This window comes from Podarcis muralis, chromosome 3, assembly GCF_964188315.1.
Source record: "Podarcis muralis chromosome 3, rPodMur119.hap1.1, whole genome shotgun sequence".
NCBI classification, from domain to species: Eukaryota; Metazoa; Chordata; class Lepidosauria; order Squamata; family Lacertidae; genus Podarcis; species Podarcis muralis.
Window position 1 is genome coordinate 40,742,559 of NC_135657.1, and position 17,632 is coordinate 40,760,190.

The 17,632-nt window shown below is 40.3% G+C and overlaps 1 protein-coding gene across 5 annotated transcripts in view; it reads right to left on the minus strand.

Annotated features, from left to right (window-relative positions):
- The window catches only part of CRIM1 (cysteine rich transmembrane BMP regulator 1), a 121,383-nt gene that overhangs the window by 14,553 nt on the left and 89,198 nt on the right, over positions 1-17,632 (minus strand). For all 5 annotated transcript variants that reach the window (XM_028724208.2, XM_028724206.2, XM_077925699.1 and 2 more), the window contains 2 exons: positions 13,668-13,796; positions 2,788-2,944 (listed from right to left, as the gene is read on the minus strand). In XM_028724208.2, coding sequence (XP_028580041.2) covers positions 2,788-2,944; positions 13,668-13,796 — 286 coding nt within the window. The remainder of the gene's footprint in view (positions 1-2,787; positions 2,945-13,667; positions 13,797-17,632) is intronic.

The window sequence follows — 17,632 nt, forward strand, 5'->3', positions numbered from 1 at the left end:
GAACAGAACCCTCTGTTCTAGCTGACGAGTGATGGTTAAATTCTGCTGGCTGAAGGGGCTGGTTTCGCTAACACATTCCCCACAGGATGGGGTTGTCAGCTGATGGACAGGTGACCGTGGTTTGGGGGATATGGCCTCACAAGCTACCGTAACCTGGACTTCCAGGTGGGCCAAGATTGTTCTGTGTGCCAGAAATTCCATATTCCTGCTGTAGTGTTTTCACAACAAAAACTGACCGCCCCACTTCAAAAGGTGTTTTCTTTCTTTCTAGGGCAAAAAAGCACCTTTGGGGTATATATTTCTCTGTGTGGGATTTTTGCTGGGAAAATGACATCAAGAAAAGTTTATAGCTCCTTCCCTTGCAAACTCTGACTAGACATACTGAAATTAATGGACCTAAGTTAAGTCGTGCACATTAATTTTAATGGGTCTATGTTGAGTAAAACTTAAGCTGAATATCACCTTCTACCTGCATTTGGGCTCATTACAGCTTTAAAAAAAAGAAGACTTGAGGAGGTACAAAATCCATGCATGCATGTTTAAAATTTACTCGGGCCCTAAGATTGTGATTTTAAAAACATTTACTATGGAGCAACACAAAGTGGGACATACTTTGGAGTACAAGGATTGCATTGTAAATTTATAGAAGGATCTAATACTATGAGAAATCAGAAAAGAAAGATGCACATGAATACCAGAATCAACATTTTAGAAAGGTCTGGCATATCTATCTCGTAAGCTTACCCAAAACCTTAAAAGAACCATTACCACTTAGGCCAACCTTGTGCTCAGAAACTCAGTTGGCTGGACCTCTGGGCAAACAGCTACAATTCCATATTGGAATTGACAACACTTAGAAGTGTGTGCTGGCACTAGCAGCAGCCACAGAAACTTATAGGTAACTTAAGAAAGATATGTCTTTTCCTATGTCATTTTGTAATAGAGCTTGGCACAGCTACTCCTGTTCATAGAATTGTAGAGTTGGGAGGGACCCTGAGGACCATCTAGTCCCAATCCCCTTTAATGCAGGAATATGCAGCTACCCCATATGGGGATCAAAGCTGCAACCTTGGCATCATTAGCACCACACTCTAACCAACTGAGCTATCCAGGCTATTTCAGAACAGAGAAAAATTAATTCTTGTCTAAACTATTTCAGTAAGATTTTGGCTTTGGCCTTGTCTTATCTTCTTTCTAAGTTCAGAAGAAGAAACTCATTTCATGTAGGAATATGCAAGATGCATCAGTCTTTATTCAAAAGTTCAAGTGCAGACATCATCTTATCCACCAGATGGGGCACCAGGACAGAGTCTGACCCAATGGCTAAATTTCACCAGCTTCTCTAGACACAAATGGAAAAGAGAACTAGAGCTGGGTCTCATCTATTTATTGACAACACAGCACTCCAAATCACTGGCTGACCTCTCCCAGTGGTTTCATGTGTATATTGAATAATACGGGGGAACAAGATGGAACCATGTGGAAACACCATAGACCAGCAGCGAAGCAACTAAAAGTAGTTCCACAGTAGTTCCTTTTGGTTTGTCCCTCTGGGAAGGACCAGGAGCCACTGCAGCAAAGAGCATCCAAGTCCTATCCCAACCAGGCAACCTGGAAACTTATAATGGTGATGGTAGTGAAAGCTGAAGAGAAGTCCAGCAGAACCAACAGCCTACCCCCCCCCCCACCGGCCAGTTCCTCATCACTATATAAAACAAGGTGATAATGACTTCTCTCCATCCTGAAACTGAACTTGAGGCTGGACTGATTTAATTAGGTAATTTCTAACATCCAGGAATCCCTTGAATTGAGCTGCGACTACATGCACCAAGCACCTTGCCTCAAAAGAGATTATGGGAGACTGTCTGTAAGTTGTCCAAAATGTTGTGACTTAGAAATAGTTTCTTCAACAAAGTTTTACCACAGCCTTGTTGTAGATTGTGGAGCTATATTCTCCATCAGTCTAAGGAGGCACTGACCACTATCTTTATGTAGTCGCCTCTGGCTGCCTTAAAGGCAAGGGCCAAGCAAGGCAAGGTGCTTGGCATCACAGTTCCAAGAGTCCTGCTTATCTGCTCAGGCAGTACAAATTGGGATCACAAATTGGAGTCACACTTAAGGATGAGATTTGGTAGCTTGTAAGTGCCCAGCTAGGTCCCATTTTAGGAAGAGAGGATCTGGCCATAATAATCAATGACCCATCAAGGCTGGAATATTGTAAAATAGGAGTAAAGAATCTTTGTCAGTCACAGCATGATATTCCCTCATGGACAAACGTCCAGGGGCCATGACTGAAAATAGTCAAAACAGGTGGACATACCCACCCCTAGGCTGATGGATGAGATAAAAGTGCTCAGTGAAGATCAACTATCATTAAGAAGGGGTATTAGGGGTACTTTGCTAAGCAGAATTTGGCAGAAGTTTTTCTTTTGGCTGAATTCACATGAACTACTTCTTCTGATGGTGCTTCAGTAGTGCTCCTCAAACAACTGTTCAGTAATCCACACATCAATTTCAACTGACCACAGGAGGTGGAAGAGATAGTAAGAAAATACTTCTCAAGTTCTCTTTTTATAGTATCATTTTTTGCCATTTCTAGGTAATCAAAAGCATTTGTAAATGTATATACATTCAAAGCTATCCATGTTGATATGTACTTCTGAGTCTATTACATACTCTGCTTGCTACATGTTTTCCTATAATACATAAAACAATGTTAGTGGGCTTTACACAGTATTATTTGTTTATGGATTGTGATAAGTATTTTTTAAAAGTAAGAATACGTACAAGTATCCAAATGGACAGTACTTGTCACATACTATGGGTTTGCATTTCTTAGGTCGTGGGCGGCACTGGCAGGTCTTACAGTTGTGGACGTCAGTCTGGAAGCCAAAGGCACAATCCAAGGAACAATCTGACATGAGGTCAGTACACAGCTCTTCTCCTGTGAAGAACACATGAAACTTAGCAAAAACCGCTAATAGTTATTCGTATCAGAAATGCAGGCACATGAAGATTACTCTCCCCCCACCCCCGCAACACACCTCACAGAGTATGGTATCTTGGAATAGGTCATGGCAGCCTGACTGGAACCACGAGCAAGAACATTTCATTTTGATGCAGTTCACATTGGTGTAGACTACTAGTTAGGCAAATGTTTAAGAAAGCACAGGAGGGAGCCAACAGAACTAGTTGCAAAATGAATTTGCCTTTTCTGGAAGCAATAGATGAAGACAGTAGTTGAAGTCCAAAGACAATCATAACGGACCTCTCTATTCAGTCCCCCCCTTAAGAGTCCCCCCCCCTAATATCTTCTCTACTGCAGCTTCAAAGCATAAATTGCAAACTGCAGTTTAAAAATCATGCTGCCTCCTCAGAACTGGAATCTGTTGCAAAAGACCACCAAATAAAAGCTTTGGGTACATGGGTTTTCCCCTACACTACATAGAAATTGCTTCCCTAGACTGCAAGTAGGGAACCTGCCTACATATACACCAATTAAACTAATTATGTTAATAGTTAAATCAGTAGGAGTTTCATGTAATGCATTCAGAATTAGGCATCAGAGCCTTGCAATTCTGAAAGGGCTACAGAATCCTCAAACCAAAGAAGTCTCTCATTTACAGATTTTCAAACCACTTGCCGTTGAAATTTACATAAAATCATCATATTTTTGTCTAGAATATATCCACAGGATTCGGAATAATACTAATAAGTGAGACCATTAGTACTTACCTGTGAAGTGTTATTTTTCATGCATATCATGAAATCAGGTGGGATGTGAGCTCCACCAAGTGGTTGAAGGCAGAAATTGCTGCTCAATTTGAAGAGGCTTCTGGTGCTTTGTTGTACACACAGCCAATTGTACGCAGATAAGCCATGTATACAAGAAGCAAGAAGCAAACAGCAAACACAAAAAGGCAAACATGCAACAGTCTCTGCCTAGAGAAAACTGGAATGTGGGAAAAACTGGCAAGTTTCAGAAATTTTAACAGAAGGAGTTAGGCAACCAGTATAACCACAATAGGGTGATGTCCTGGTATCATGTTATATGTATGAAAAATAACCTTCACAGGTAAGTACCAATGGTAACTTTTCTCTTGTGTATCATGACATCATGTGGGACATACCCAAGCTGACCCATGTAGGGTTGGACATTAATAAATGGCTGGCTACCTGTTAGGGACAGCATGTTGTAGGACACACTTCCCCAAAGCTGTCTCAGCTGCAGCAAAGAAGTCCACCTTATTTTATTTATTAGATTTATATACCACCCTTCATCAAAAGATTTCCGGGCGGTTCACAATGTATAGTGCTTGATATATGCATTGGGGTTAGCCCAAGCAGCTGCAGTACGGTGCAGGAGCATATAAAGAGAACGCTGCCCCTCTTTTGGGGATCCTTAAGAGACCAGAGATGGATGGAAGCAAATTCCAGCTGTAGAACTTTGCAGCACCCAGCAGCCCAATGTTATGGACCACCACCTATCTCAGTACTTTAGAATATGACCTCCCACTGGTGGCAGGGTTGTGTCAGAACTTTTTTTTTTTTTTTTTGTATTTGAACTGAGAGGAGGAAGAGAACATGCTCTGGGATTGCTGCTGCCCTCTACTTGGGGTTGTTGCCTATCCCAGAAGGGGTGAGAGGACCAGACATATTTTCCTCTGAATGGACAAAAGGACTGAGGCAGTTGGTATGGGTGGTAGAACCAGTGAAAAGGACAGTGATCTTCTAATTTCTTGGCCAAATGCATAGACTTCGTCTTGTCTTTAGACTATACCAAGTCTGTGCAAATAAACAAGAAAAATGTTGAAGGAAAGAAAAAGTGGTAGGTGGCTAGACCAAGGGAGAAACAAGAACTCAGATTAACCACCAAGGAGAGCGACTTTACTGAAAAGAAGCTAGGCAGACCCAAAAGGTTGAACACACTCATACCTACTCCAGAAAATTAGATACAAAAAAGCTTCTTCAAATTGAACAGATATTCCTTCAACCACTAGGGGGAGCTCACATGATATGCACAAGCAAACAGATGCAAACAGTTTTGAGTGACTAATAATGTACTACTGAAAACTTTCACTTTTACCTTACTTTTTAATAGAAACTTAAATAATACGCAATTATTTTACAGCTACTAAGGTTGCAATCCTAGGTCCACTACCTTGGAGCAAGTCCCACTGAATACAAGAGGTCTTAAAGGTAAAGGTAAAGGTACCCCTGCCCATACGGGCCAGTCTTGACAGACTCTAGGGTTGTGCGCCCATCTCACTCTATAGGCTGGGGGCCAGCGCTGTCCGGAGACACTTCCGGGTCACGTGGCCAGCGTGACGAAGCTGCTCTGGCGAGCCAGCACCAGCGCAGCACACGGAAACGCCGTTTACCTTCCCGCTAGTAAGCGGTCCCTATTTATCTACTTGCACTTGGGGGTGCTTTCGAACTGCTAGGTTGGCAGGTGCTGGGACCGAGCAACGGGAGCTCACCCTGCCGCGGGGATTCGAACCGCCGACCTTTCGATCGGCAAGCCCTAGGCGCTGAGGCTTTTACCCACAGCGCCACCCGCGTCCCACAAGAGGTCTTACTTTTGAGTAAACAGTATTGCACCATAAGGCATAAAGGAGCGATCCACAATATAAGGAAATGCAAGGCAAAGGCAACAGAAAAGGAAGTCACGAGTTGAAAATGAACAGATAATAAAAATGGGATGTACCTGAGAATGGATGAAACAATGGATCAAACCATTATGACAAAATAAAATACTGAGAAACTTTCTTAATAGGGTAGTAACTGCATAGTTCAAAAGGATTCTAAACGTCAATGTTGTTAATCTAATACAGTAGAGTTCAGTAAGGATACACTCTGATCTCCTGAATAGAAGAACTAATTTTCTGAATGAGATCAGTGATAATCCAGCACCAGTCAGATGCCACTGAGTTAACAACCCTCTTTTTCCAGAGTATGGTAATCAAAGGTACAAGACATCTGAAAATGAAAATGCCATTTTTAACTATCATTATAGTCATTGATTGATGATTTTTCTAATCCTTTTTTAAAAGAAGATACATGAGCTTATGTCCATCACCATATCTTATGGCAATGAATTCACTAAGGCCAAGGATATATTGCATCAAAAATACGATAAGTATCTTGAAAAGTAAGCACAGTAACAGCATGTATGATATATAATCCATTAATACAGATGTCACAAAGAAAACAGTGCAGCTTTTCCAAAGTACTATGCAACACCTGACATGCAAAACCTCCAACAACATTAATGGCAAATTATGTTCCAATAACATTAAAGTCAAATTAAGATCCTTCAGACCACTTCTTCCAAATACAGCTTATAACTATGTGTGGATGTATATCTTGCAAGTTAGTATAAATTCACATATATTCATAATACAGCATTATTACGCATTACAGCAGAGGCAAAATCTCCTTCCCAAATTGCTCTTGGTAATTTGGATGTGTGGTAATAAAAAATATTTTTACCAAATACATAATGTGGGATTAGCCATTTGTGCCTGCACACAGATTCTTCATACACAATGAAAATCCTGGACCACTTACTTCAAAGACTGTCTATTGAAGCTTGGGACCCAAGAGAAAGAGGAGGCTTCCTTCAACTCCACAGGCAGCTAGTGGCCTCCATTGCTTTTGAAAACCAAGAAAGTGATGGAAAAAAGTTTCACGTTCCACCTAGCCTGGAGGAAATGGAATGGGTCTTTTCAAGTGCTCAGGCAAGACAAGGAAAAGTCATTCAAAACTCAGCAAAGAGATTTAGGAATGTAAGAACAGTATCCTGTGTTTTTCGTTGGTTGCAACTGTACTGCCATATTCCTAGTGTATTTCTGGAGCACTTATATATATAAAAAATAAGTCAATGATCTGAGAGAAACATATTCAATTCTCCTCATGTTTTGCACAGCATTTGCTGAATCAAGTAAGTTCTTGGTCAGAATTGTTTTCCCAAAATGGTGCTACTTTTCAAACTTTGAGAAACATATATGAGGTATCCCCTTCCTCTTTTTAGATGGGTACTTTTATTATAGAGGGCACTTTGTTAACTGACTTCTGATGCATTACATAGTTTTTGCCGGTTTTAAAACTACAGTGTTTTATATTTGCATAGTTTATTGTTACTGGGTTGGATCCAAAGAAAAGTCTGCAGAAGGCGACTCCTAAAAATATATTATAATTTAGTAAAATATAAGTCATAATTATAAATATTTAAAATAAATAAATAATTACTTTCCTGCCCCCTCCTTTCCCTGGCAACTCACTGAAAAGCCTGTTCAAAAGGCGGGGCCGGGGGGTGGGTGGGCTGTGGCTGAAGAAGTGGGCTGCAGCATAGGAAGTTAAAGGGAATCCCCCAGATTGGGCAGAGGCAACTTCCACAAGTGAACCGCTCACACTATTCAGTAGGACCCTCCAACCTGCAGGAGCAGTTTTTCACAGGCTTGCCTGGGGGAGAAGAGGAATGGTAAAATCAGCACCTGGCAGCCCCCTTCTGTGGGCTTTTCCGGATCTACCCCATTATATTTTATGCCAACTGCTTTAGGACTGCAAAGCTTCTCCATTGCTTTAGGCCTGAATTGGATATTTCATCCTAGGCCAAAAGGCCAGGTATAAATTAAGTAACTTATTTTTTTCTATTTTGCCTCATTTTTTATTTGACTTTCTTCTGGTTAAATCCTTTTACCACATTCTATCTCCCCTCCTTTCTTCTTGATCTTTCCTATTCTTTTTCAAAAGATGGTCAGGCAAAACAGTAAAGAAAGAGAATTCCACACTTAGTGGAAACTAATACAACTTGACTAAAAGCTGATGAATACAAATAGCAACCCACTTATTAGGTATTATCTATGAAAGCAAGCAGAACTTTGAGCTACTTGTTCTTAAAACTCACCCAACAAGAGATGCTGCTTTTCTTACTCCCATTTCCTTCCCTTTTACCACACATGTAAAAGGGAAGCCCATCTTGTATGTTGTACCATGTTACTTGGGGACAGAAAAAATAGTAGGTACAAACTCAGTTCAGAGGGAACAGGCACATGCTGCTGCTACACTGTTAAAGCTAAGTAGGTCTCAGCCTAATAACTGATTGTTAAGAGAGATAACCTGGAGATTCCATGTAAACCATTCTAAACTTCTCAGAGTGTGCAATATAAACAAGCAAGCAAACAAGCAAGGTTTGGCAACAACCTGAATATGTTATCTTCAGTTTGTGCTCTCAGCAAAGTGCCGCCTACTACTACCTCAGAAGGCCTATCAAAAATTGAAACAACACCTCCTCTTTGGGAACTTAAGATCCCAAACCCCATTGCATATGAATTTGTGAAAGCTGACAACCTGGTAGTCAATTCAAATGTACAGAAGAAACACGAGAACACTGCAAGTTCACAGATATGTTAGTTTTTAGAATTTTCAAACTATGGTTTGTATGAAAATATTGGTAAGACAGAAAATGATGGTCACAACTTGTGTTGTACAAAATAGTAATGAGTAGCTACAGCAATAACCACATGTGATTTTAAAAGATAAGCTGTGAACATGTATAGAAAACCAGCTTATTATATCATTAAGTATACCTTGTTTACTATATGTTTACAACCATAAGGTGAATCAGAATCATCATAGAATTGTGGAGTTGGAAGGGACCTTGCAGTGGAAATCTCAATGAAAGCATACATGACAGGTAGCCATTCAACCTTTGCTTAAAAACCTCCAAGGAAGGAGAGTCCACCACCTTCCAAGGGAGACTATTCCACTGTTGAACAGCTCTTCCTGATGTTTAGTCAGAATCTACTTTCTTGTAACTTGAAACCATTGGTTCAGGTCCCAGCCTCCAGAGGAGGAGAAAACAAGCTTGCTCCATCTTCCATGTGACAGCCCTTAAGATATCTGAAGATGGCTATCATATTTCCTCTCTGTCTCCTCTTTACAAGGCTAAACATACCCAACTCCTTCAATTGTGCCTTGCCTCATAAGGCTTGGTTTCCAGACACTTGATCACCCTGGGTGTCCTCTGCACATGTTCCAGCTAGCATTCTTACATTGTGGCACCCAGAACTGGACACAGGACTCCTGAAGTGGTCTGACCAAGGCAGAATACAGCAGTACTGTTACTTCCCTTGACTTGGACACAATCGTTATGTTGATGCAGCCTAGTACAAATTGTGTATAAAAATGTTGAACAACAATGGGCTCAGGACAGAACCCTGTGGCACACTACTTGTCCCTTTTTCACAGGGTGACAGGGAACCATTAGTAGTCTTTAGGTTTGGTCAGTCAACCAGCTACAAATCCACCTAACAGTTACCTCACCCAGCCAACATTTTATCACCTTCTCCACAAGAATATCATGGGGAACTTTGTCAAAAGCCTTACTGATATCAAGATACATTATGTCCACAGCATTCTCCTGATCCAACAAGCTTGTAACTATCAAAAAACCAAACCAAACCAAACCAAACCTGATGTGATCCATCTGGCATGACTTGTTTTCGAGAAACTCATGCTGGGGTAATCACAGCCTCCTTTTCTAAGTGCTCACAAATTGACTATTTCATTATCTGTTCTGGGACCTTTCCTCGTATCAATGTCAAGCTGATCGGTCAGTAGTTACCTGGGTCTTCTCCCCCGGCTTTTTGAAAATGGGGTCAACAATTGCAGGCCTCCAATCCACAGGGACCTCACCAGTTCTCCAACAATTCTCAATGATTATAGACAAAAGGCTCTGAGATTACATCCACAAGCTCCTTTTGAGTATCCCTGGGTGCAGCTCACCAGGCCCTGGAGATCTGAATTCATTTAAAGCAGCTACGTGTTCCCTCATCACTCTCTTTTCCTATCTTGGTCTGCACCTCCTTCCTTGTATCATTTATTTTGTTATCACCAAAAAAAATAAAATAAAAATATTTTGTTATCACCAGGTGGGGCACTGTTTTCCTTTTGCATGACGACAGAGGCAAAGTAGGTGTTGAGCAGTTCCACCTTCTCTCTGTCACCCAATAGCACTTTCCCATATTCTCCACACAGAGGACCTGCCACTTGTTTGTTCTTCCTCTTGCTTTGAACATGTCCGAAGAAACAGTTTTTATTATTTTTAACCTCTCTTGTAAGTTGGCTACTTGAGCATACTCCTCCTTTGTGATTTCTCCTTTATTCCATTTATTATACATGCCCTTCTTAACATCTCAGCTCATCCTTACAGCCACACTGGCTTCTTTAGGTGCCTCTCACCATTTTTTCTTGTTGGAATTGCCTGCATTTGTGCCTTCAATATTTCACCTTCAATAAGAAACTCCCATTCACCTTGAACTCCCTTTTTCTTTGAGTATTTCTGACCATGGGATCTCACCCAGTAGCTTCTTAAGCTTTCTGAAATCAGCAGTCTTAAAGTCCAGAGTGCATGTCCAACTACATTCAGCTTTCCCTTGCCTCTGTATAATGAAACCCAAGAGAACACGATCACTTCCTCCCAAGGTTCCCATGTACTTTCATTTCATTGATCAGTTCCTTCCTGTTGGTGAGGATCGTGTCCAAGAGAGATGACCCTCTTGTTACTTCTTCCACCTTCTGGGAAATGAAATTGTCAGCAAGGCAACTGAGAAATTTGTTGGGCTTTACATTTTTGGCAAAGTTTGTATTCCAACAGATATTGGGGTAATTGAAGTCTCCCATGATTCGTATATCTCTCGTTTCTGAATGCTTGGTAATCTGCTCTATCAAGGCACACCCAAGTCTTCAGTCTGCCTTGGAGCTCTATAGCAGACGCCCCCATTAAGGTCACTATTGTTTCCCTCTCCTACAATTTTTACCCATAAACTCTCAATCTGTCTTCCATGTTCCAAGTCACAGATCTCTTCACAAGTGTACACATCCTTTACATATAATGCTTCTCCTCACTTCCAGCAAGGGAACCAACTTGCACTTAAAGGAAGACAAACATGGCATAGGTGTTGCGGGTCACTGCAGCAGCTCCTTCATTGTCCATGTCTCTTGGGGCCCAACTGATGCATTAATTCCCATTTATTGGTGGCAGCAGGGACAACAAACCCTACTGAAACCAAAGGTATGGAGAAGTAGTGCTTCAGGGAGCTCCACACTCAGGACTGATTTTTCATTTGGTGGAGGTAAAAATGCAGATCATGTTCAACTAGATCAACTCTATAATGTTAGAACTGATATACATCACAGTACATTTTGCTAACCATTATTAGTTGTTTAAAAGAATTGCATTATATGGTAGTAATGCCAATGAATATTTCCTCCCCCAGCTTGTATATATTTATTTCTAAAGGTTTTTTTTTTGAGAATCGCAGATTAAGTATTCAGCTACCATAAGCAAAGTGTAGTTCGAATAGCAACTTAACAAAGAAAAAATTGCTAGCCTGTGCTTTCTTGCCTTTTATCATCACTGTTTTTAAGTACAAATAAAACAAAACAAATTAAAGAGGTGGAGGAAACAACAGGACAACTGTCATGGTGCCAGGCAAGTGGCCGAGAAGTAGAATTTCTGGGTCTGGGGGGCCCCAGAGAAGCAGGGATACTAAGGATGGGGAAAACAGGATTGTTCAAGAAGAAGAAAAGCTCCCTGGTTTTTGGCAAACTCTTAAGAGCAGGAGTGGATACCATGCAGGTCACACTGAACCCACTGTGGGTTCCAATCTGTCCCATGAGGCCATTCCCCTCATTCATCAGCTGATTGGCAGTGGGACTGAATAGCCTTTACCAAAGGTGTCATGGGCTTTGAAGACACTCAAACTCAGAACGCAAGGCAGAAACGTGCTAAGAGGAAGGCACACTTGGCAACTCCACACCCTGATCGACTCCTGCCCGGAAACCAATGTCCCCACTGTAGAAGGACATGTGGATCCAGAATTGGCCTCCACAGTCATTTACGGACGCATTGTTAAAACCGTGTTTATGGAAGACAATCTTACTTGGCTACGAGTGATCGCCAAAGAAGAAGAAGAAGAAGAAGAAGAAGAAGAAGAAGAAGAAGAAGAAGGCGGCAGTGGGAGCATGCCCTGCTCCAGAAGTTGCAAGCAGTTTCCCTTCTGTAAACAACCCTGTGCTGCTGGTGCTGCTGGTGCTTAAAACTTTTAAACCTCTGGAAGTTTAAAGAACAGTGCAGGACTATTTAAAACCTCTTTCACAAACTTCCCTACATTCCTCTTCAAAACTCTAAAAACTAGCTGGTTTTCTGAAATTCAAAGAGTAGCACAGGACTGTTTGAAAACTGCCCAGCTGTGCATTACATTCAGAACACTCAGGGCTTTAAAGTGCAGCATCTCCTGATGTCATAGGGACATCTGTGAAATTGGATATGGATAAGGATCTAGTCCACCAGTGAGAAATGGTTCACCATCCCCTGGACTGACCAGACAGAAGAGAAGGGCAATCGAAAAGTACAGCAAATTGCATTCTCTGTAGTCTGAAGCCTCTAAATGACAGTTTGTCAAAAGCACTGTCAGGGTTGGAAAGAAGGAAAATGCAGGACTAAACTCCTAAGTGCAATTATATTTAAACTTGTCTATAATTATAGCTATAGATCTGTCTATGTTTTTAGCTTTTGTTTATTTCAATCTGCGTAAGTGCTATCACAAATCATTGATCATTCTTAACCCCTTGAAAATGCACTGCTGATAAAGTTACAGCTTATGGCTAATACAATCATTGTTGTACTTCCTTCAAAATCCTCTTAAAACTGACCTCTTCCATGAAGTCTTTGGCACATCCCCTTAGTTCCCATGATGCACTAGAACTCAACGTTAAGCTTTCTTTAAATATGTCCAACTAAAACAACCACGTAATGCTTCCCTGTTAACCGCTCCCCTCAGTTCTCTTTATTAGGACTTGACCCCAAACATCAAATTTGCAACCCCCACCAATAAACACTCCTTAGAGGATGTCTGAAATCCAGCATTGTGTGAGTTGACTTCTGCTTGTGTATGGAGACCACTGGGTGTCAGTTTGTGGCTTCACACATTCAGGTCTAAGGTGGAATTCATCTTCCCTCATCCCAAAACCATCTCAGAAGAAAGCCTGGTTGAGAGGAGTTAATCAAGAGTCTAGTAAACCCAGACATTCATGAAAGACAGGGCTATCAATGGCTGTTCTGCCTCCATGGCTGGAGGGAATATCCTTCTGAATACCAGTTGCTGGAAATTGCAATAGGGAGAGTGCTGTTGACTCCCTTAGGATGAACAGGTAGCTATATGTAATGTGTGAATAGCGCTCTCTCCCCACTCCCCATTTTCATGGGCACAGAAATGCTAACTGAACTGTTTTACATCAGTAAATCAGGATCACAAACACCTTTTAAAAATGGTGGATGACCATTCAAATGCTCCCAAACTGTTTATAGAGCCATACTGACCTTTATCTGCAGGGTCCAAAAATATGACTGACAAAATTAATATCAAATATATATATATATCTGGAAATTTATTTCTGTTGCATACATTTTTCAAAAGGGTATTCTCCCACCATAAGTTTATTTATTTATATATTTTTTGGAAAAGAGAACATGGTATATTGTGAATGAGATAGTACTGAAGACGGAAAAAAGAATGCAAAGTTGCTAAGAATGTTTTGAAAATGATTTTGGTCAACGTAGGCTCTTTAGAACCACAATTCAGCATCAACTGTATACTTACTAGTTTTGCACTGGCAGATGCGACAACCATTTTGGTCTACTCTGAAGTCATAAATACAATCCATCTCAGTTAATGTGCAATTCACCAGAGGATAACACGTGGGTGGACCTATTGTGATGTATGTTGGCTCTAATGGAAAGAAAGGAATAATTTATTTTAAAATATGCACATGCTAAGATCTAAGAGTCATTAATGGAAATGCTTATTCAAATGAGTTAAAATTTGGACATTGCCGGCTCTAGCCAACTAGAAAAACTTGACTATGTTTGTAGCAGAACAGCATTTAATTGCTCAGATCCCATTAGCTATCTGCTTTGAAATCTGAAACTGAGATTTGTTACACTCCCCCAGTTCCTGCCCCTAACAGGATCTGACTTTATCTTTGCCATAATTTTGCTCAAGGTGCTAACTGTTGCTTTGTGCAACACACTTGGTATGGCTAGGGACTAAAACCATTGTCTGCAGTGGAGAGCCTACCATATTTGTTCAGTGACTCGTAGTTTCAGCCTGCAACCAAACATATCCCAAAGCTAAGACCAGTCTCACCGGAATCCATCTTTCAGTAAACTTAAACAAAATAATTAATCTCACATATTATGCAAATGAGCTTGTGGCAATCATAGCCTGCGCAACTCCTTTAAAAGATTAACTGGAACTTAATGTGTTGGATCCAATGTTTACTTAAAGCATACAAAGATAAAACTCAACATCCATAAATTTGAACCACATGCCTGTATCTCAACTTTCTGTGGCTTGTTAATTACATTCAAGAGTATGCACACTAGACAGTACATACACAAGTGTTATATTCATAGATGTATGTATGGTGTGCTAAGCTTGCCTAGTAGGCAAGGAAATGCAGTCTTGTTTTGCCACCACAAATACTCTACACATACAGAAGTTCATTGGAACCAGACCACTATTCTTAATTTCAAATCAGTTTTCTAGTTCATATGATAAATTTCCAGACCATCAGACACAGAAATGTACATATTTTATATTGCATAGTATTTGCAAGATATTTTAGTGGCCATTTCTCACTATTTTTGTGAATACATAAAATACACCATGTGAACACACAATACAGATATGCTTTGTCAAGTTTGAAAGACTTATGTATACACATTTCACTGTGTTCTTTAAAACGCACATGACTGAGGTCTCAAACTGGCCTTTTGTTAACACCATTAAATTCATACATTCTATGTGCATAATTTCCTATGAATGCAATGAAAATAATGCTGCCAAGGATTTGTCAGTAATAAGAAAACAGATGATTTTTGAGAGAAATTCAGAACGCCTTACATATTTGTCAGGGAACTGCCATCAGCTCAGAGGCGAGAGGTGGAAGGGCATTTGGGTTACAGGGAGCCTCCAAAGATTGTGAGAAGCAGCACTTGCTCTGCGGAGGAGGGAAGCCACACTTCCAGTGGGATGCAAGGAAGAGCCACAGCACTGAGCATGAACAAAGCGGGAGGGGAGGCAGGTCCCCCTTTGCCCACGCCCTCCCTGTGCAGTCGGTTTACGGCAGAGAGGGGAGGCATAGGATGGGGGTCAAGAGACTACTCTGCTGGGGAAAGTTTAAGGACCGCCCACTCCCAGATTCTGCTAGCGACTGAGAAGACATGGAAAAGAGTCGATCTGCATCGTGAACATTTTGGACAGATAATAAAGCCTTGAAAAGACCAACGGGGAGTTTTGCCTGTTTGCTCTCGAGCAACCACGCCAGCACTCATAACAATATTTAAAGAACAAAACAAAAATATAAGCTATTGGTATTTGGAATCCTCTGATTCTGCAAGGACCAATGCCAGTGCCAAAACAAATTCGGTTCATTGAACTGATAAATGCTGCAAACAATTTAGATGAGCTTGAGAATTCTATTAGATCTACCACAGAGGCATAACAAAGTGAAGCCAGCAAAGGCAGTTATTAGTGAAACCATTATCACTCAGAAAGGCTCTCATGTTTTGCTGTGCACTGTGCAATTATTGTAAAAGAAAACCACTGAAATGGTCCAAATATCTAATTTCTAATGTCATAGTAGTCCCAATAGATTTTAAATGAGTTTGAAATTTCATTTTGTTAGGCACAACGTAAGTAGACTGACTCCACAAAGAAAATGTATAGTCCAGACAGCCATGATCAAGTGTGCTAAATCATTATTTTGTATTTGTGATATCAGATATAATGTTAAGCTGAGAAGAGCTAACATTTTTAAAACCTTCATTTATGTAAACAAATTATTGCAAAATTGGATAATACATGTTAGATAAAGCTAGATGCTAGCAAAACAGCTCCCTGTACATCTGAATGTTTTGAAACTTTAGGTAGGAAAAAAAAATCAAATTATTAACAGGGCCTTGGGGGGTCAATGTGCTTCTTATCTAGCAGGTGCTATGCCACATGTCCAATATGTGCGTCTCAGTGAAAAATCACATTGTTTGATAAGGAAATTCTTCAGAAAACTTGACAAACAATCCTACCAGAATATGCATAGCTTAGTATTTACCTAAGACAAAGGTTTTATTATTCATAAAATTATTCATGGCATGCAGCTAGAGAATGGATATACTTTTCCAAAAGGATATAAGAAGAGCCTGCTGGATCATAACACTAGAATTCATGAACATCAGATGGAATGGAATGTTGGACAATTAAAAACATACTTCTTCATGCAGCACATAGTTTTAACCACCAACATGGATGGCTTGAAAAGAGAATTAAACAAATTCATGTCAGATAAAGCTATAAATGACTACTAGTCATGATGGCTATGCTGTACCCAAAGGAGTGTTCTTGTGGGTTTCCCACAAGCATGGGTGGCCACAATGAGAACAGGATGCATCCACTGGCCTGACCCAACAGGCTCTTATTATGCCCTTGTGTTAAAAGCCTATTGAAATTTTAACATGGTGTTCAGGAAATATTGAAATATTTATTTCAGTCTTTGTTGGATGCTGAGAAGAGACCTGGAAATAAATTTTAAATATTTTATTTATACATTTACATTGCTGTGCTGTTATTCTCAATTACTTCTTTCAACCCTTGAAAACTACAATTGTTTATGTTTTGCATATTCCTGAAGGATAGCTGTTTTTTCTTGAATAATGTGTTAGAACTTCTGTAATGCCTGGCAGAAACAACTGCTGGTAGTTATTCATATGTGGGTTGTTGGTTTTTTATGCTGCAGCTACTCCCATACAGATTCCAATTCTATACATCAATTTTTTTTCTCAGAACAAGCTTATCAATAACTAACTTTTCCTATCCACAAAGGTAAATCCCAAGATAGAGTAATTTTATATGGATGCCTGAGTTTCAATAAGCTGCAAAAGAGGACAAAAGAAATAATTTCAGTCCCCTCCCTCCCCCCCCCCCCCAAAATGCAGTTACAAAAAAAGGAGGGGGAAATCAGCTCTTTTCACTTCACTGAACAAGACTCAACAAATAAAGCTAGTTCAGCTACTGCCAGGCTTCTAGCTATTTGAATAGACAAACAGTTAAGCTTGAAAAAGCACACATGGTCATGTGACCTAGGTTAGCCTTTCATTGCTGCCCTTGACAAACTGCAGAAGAAAGACTGAGTGCACAGATGACGAGACAATGGATGGGAAAATAACATTCCGTCTCTGTATATTTTAGATGTGACTCTAAACTGTAGAAAGATTTTTTTAAAAAAGGGATGGAAATGGTAAAGAAGGCTGCTGTTGATATTACTGATTATAATTATATTTAAAGATAAATGTAATTGCAACAGACAGCCATTAATTCATAGGAATTTCTGTGGAATAACACTGTGGTATTTAACAAACTATATACACCAGCATTCAGAAAGTCTATCGAGAAAATAACATTGACAGACTAAAGCTTAATGCTGAACTAGCTAAATAATGTTGACAGGTTTACTTGTCAGAATAAACACCCAATGTGATGCCATTTTAACAAGTGAATCCACCAACCCA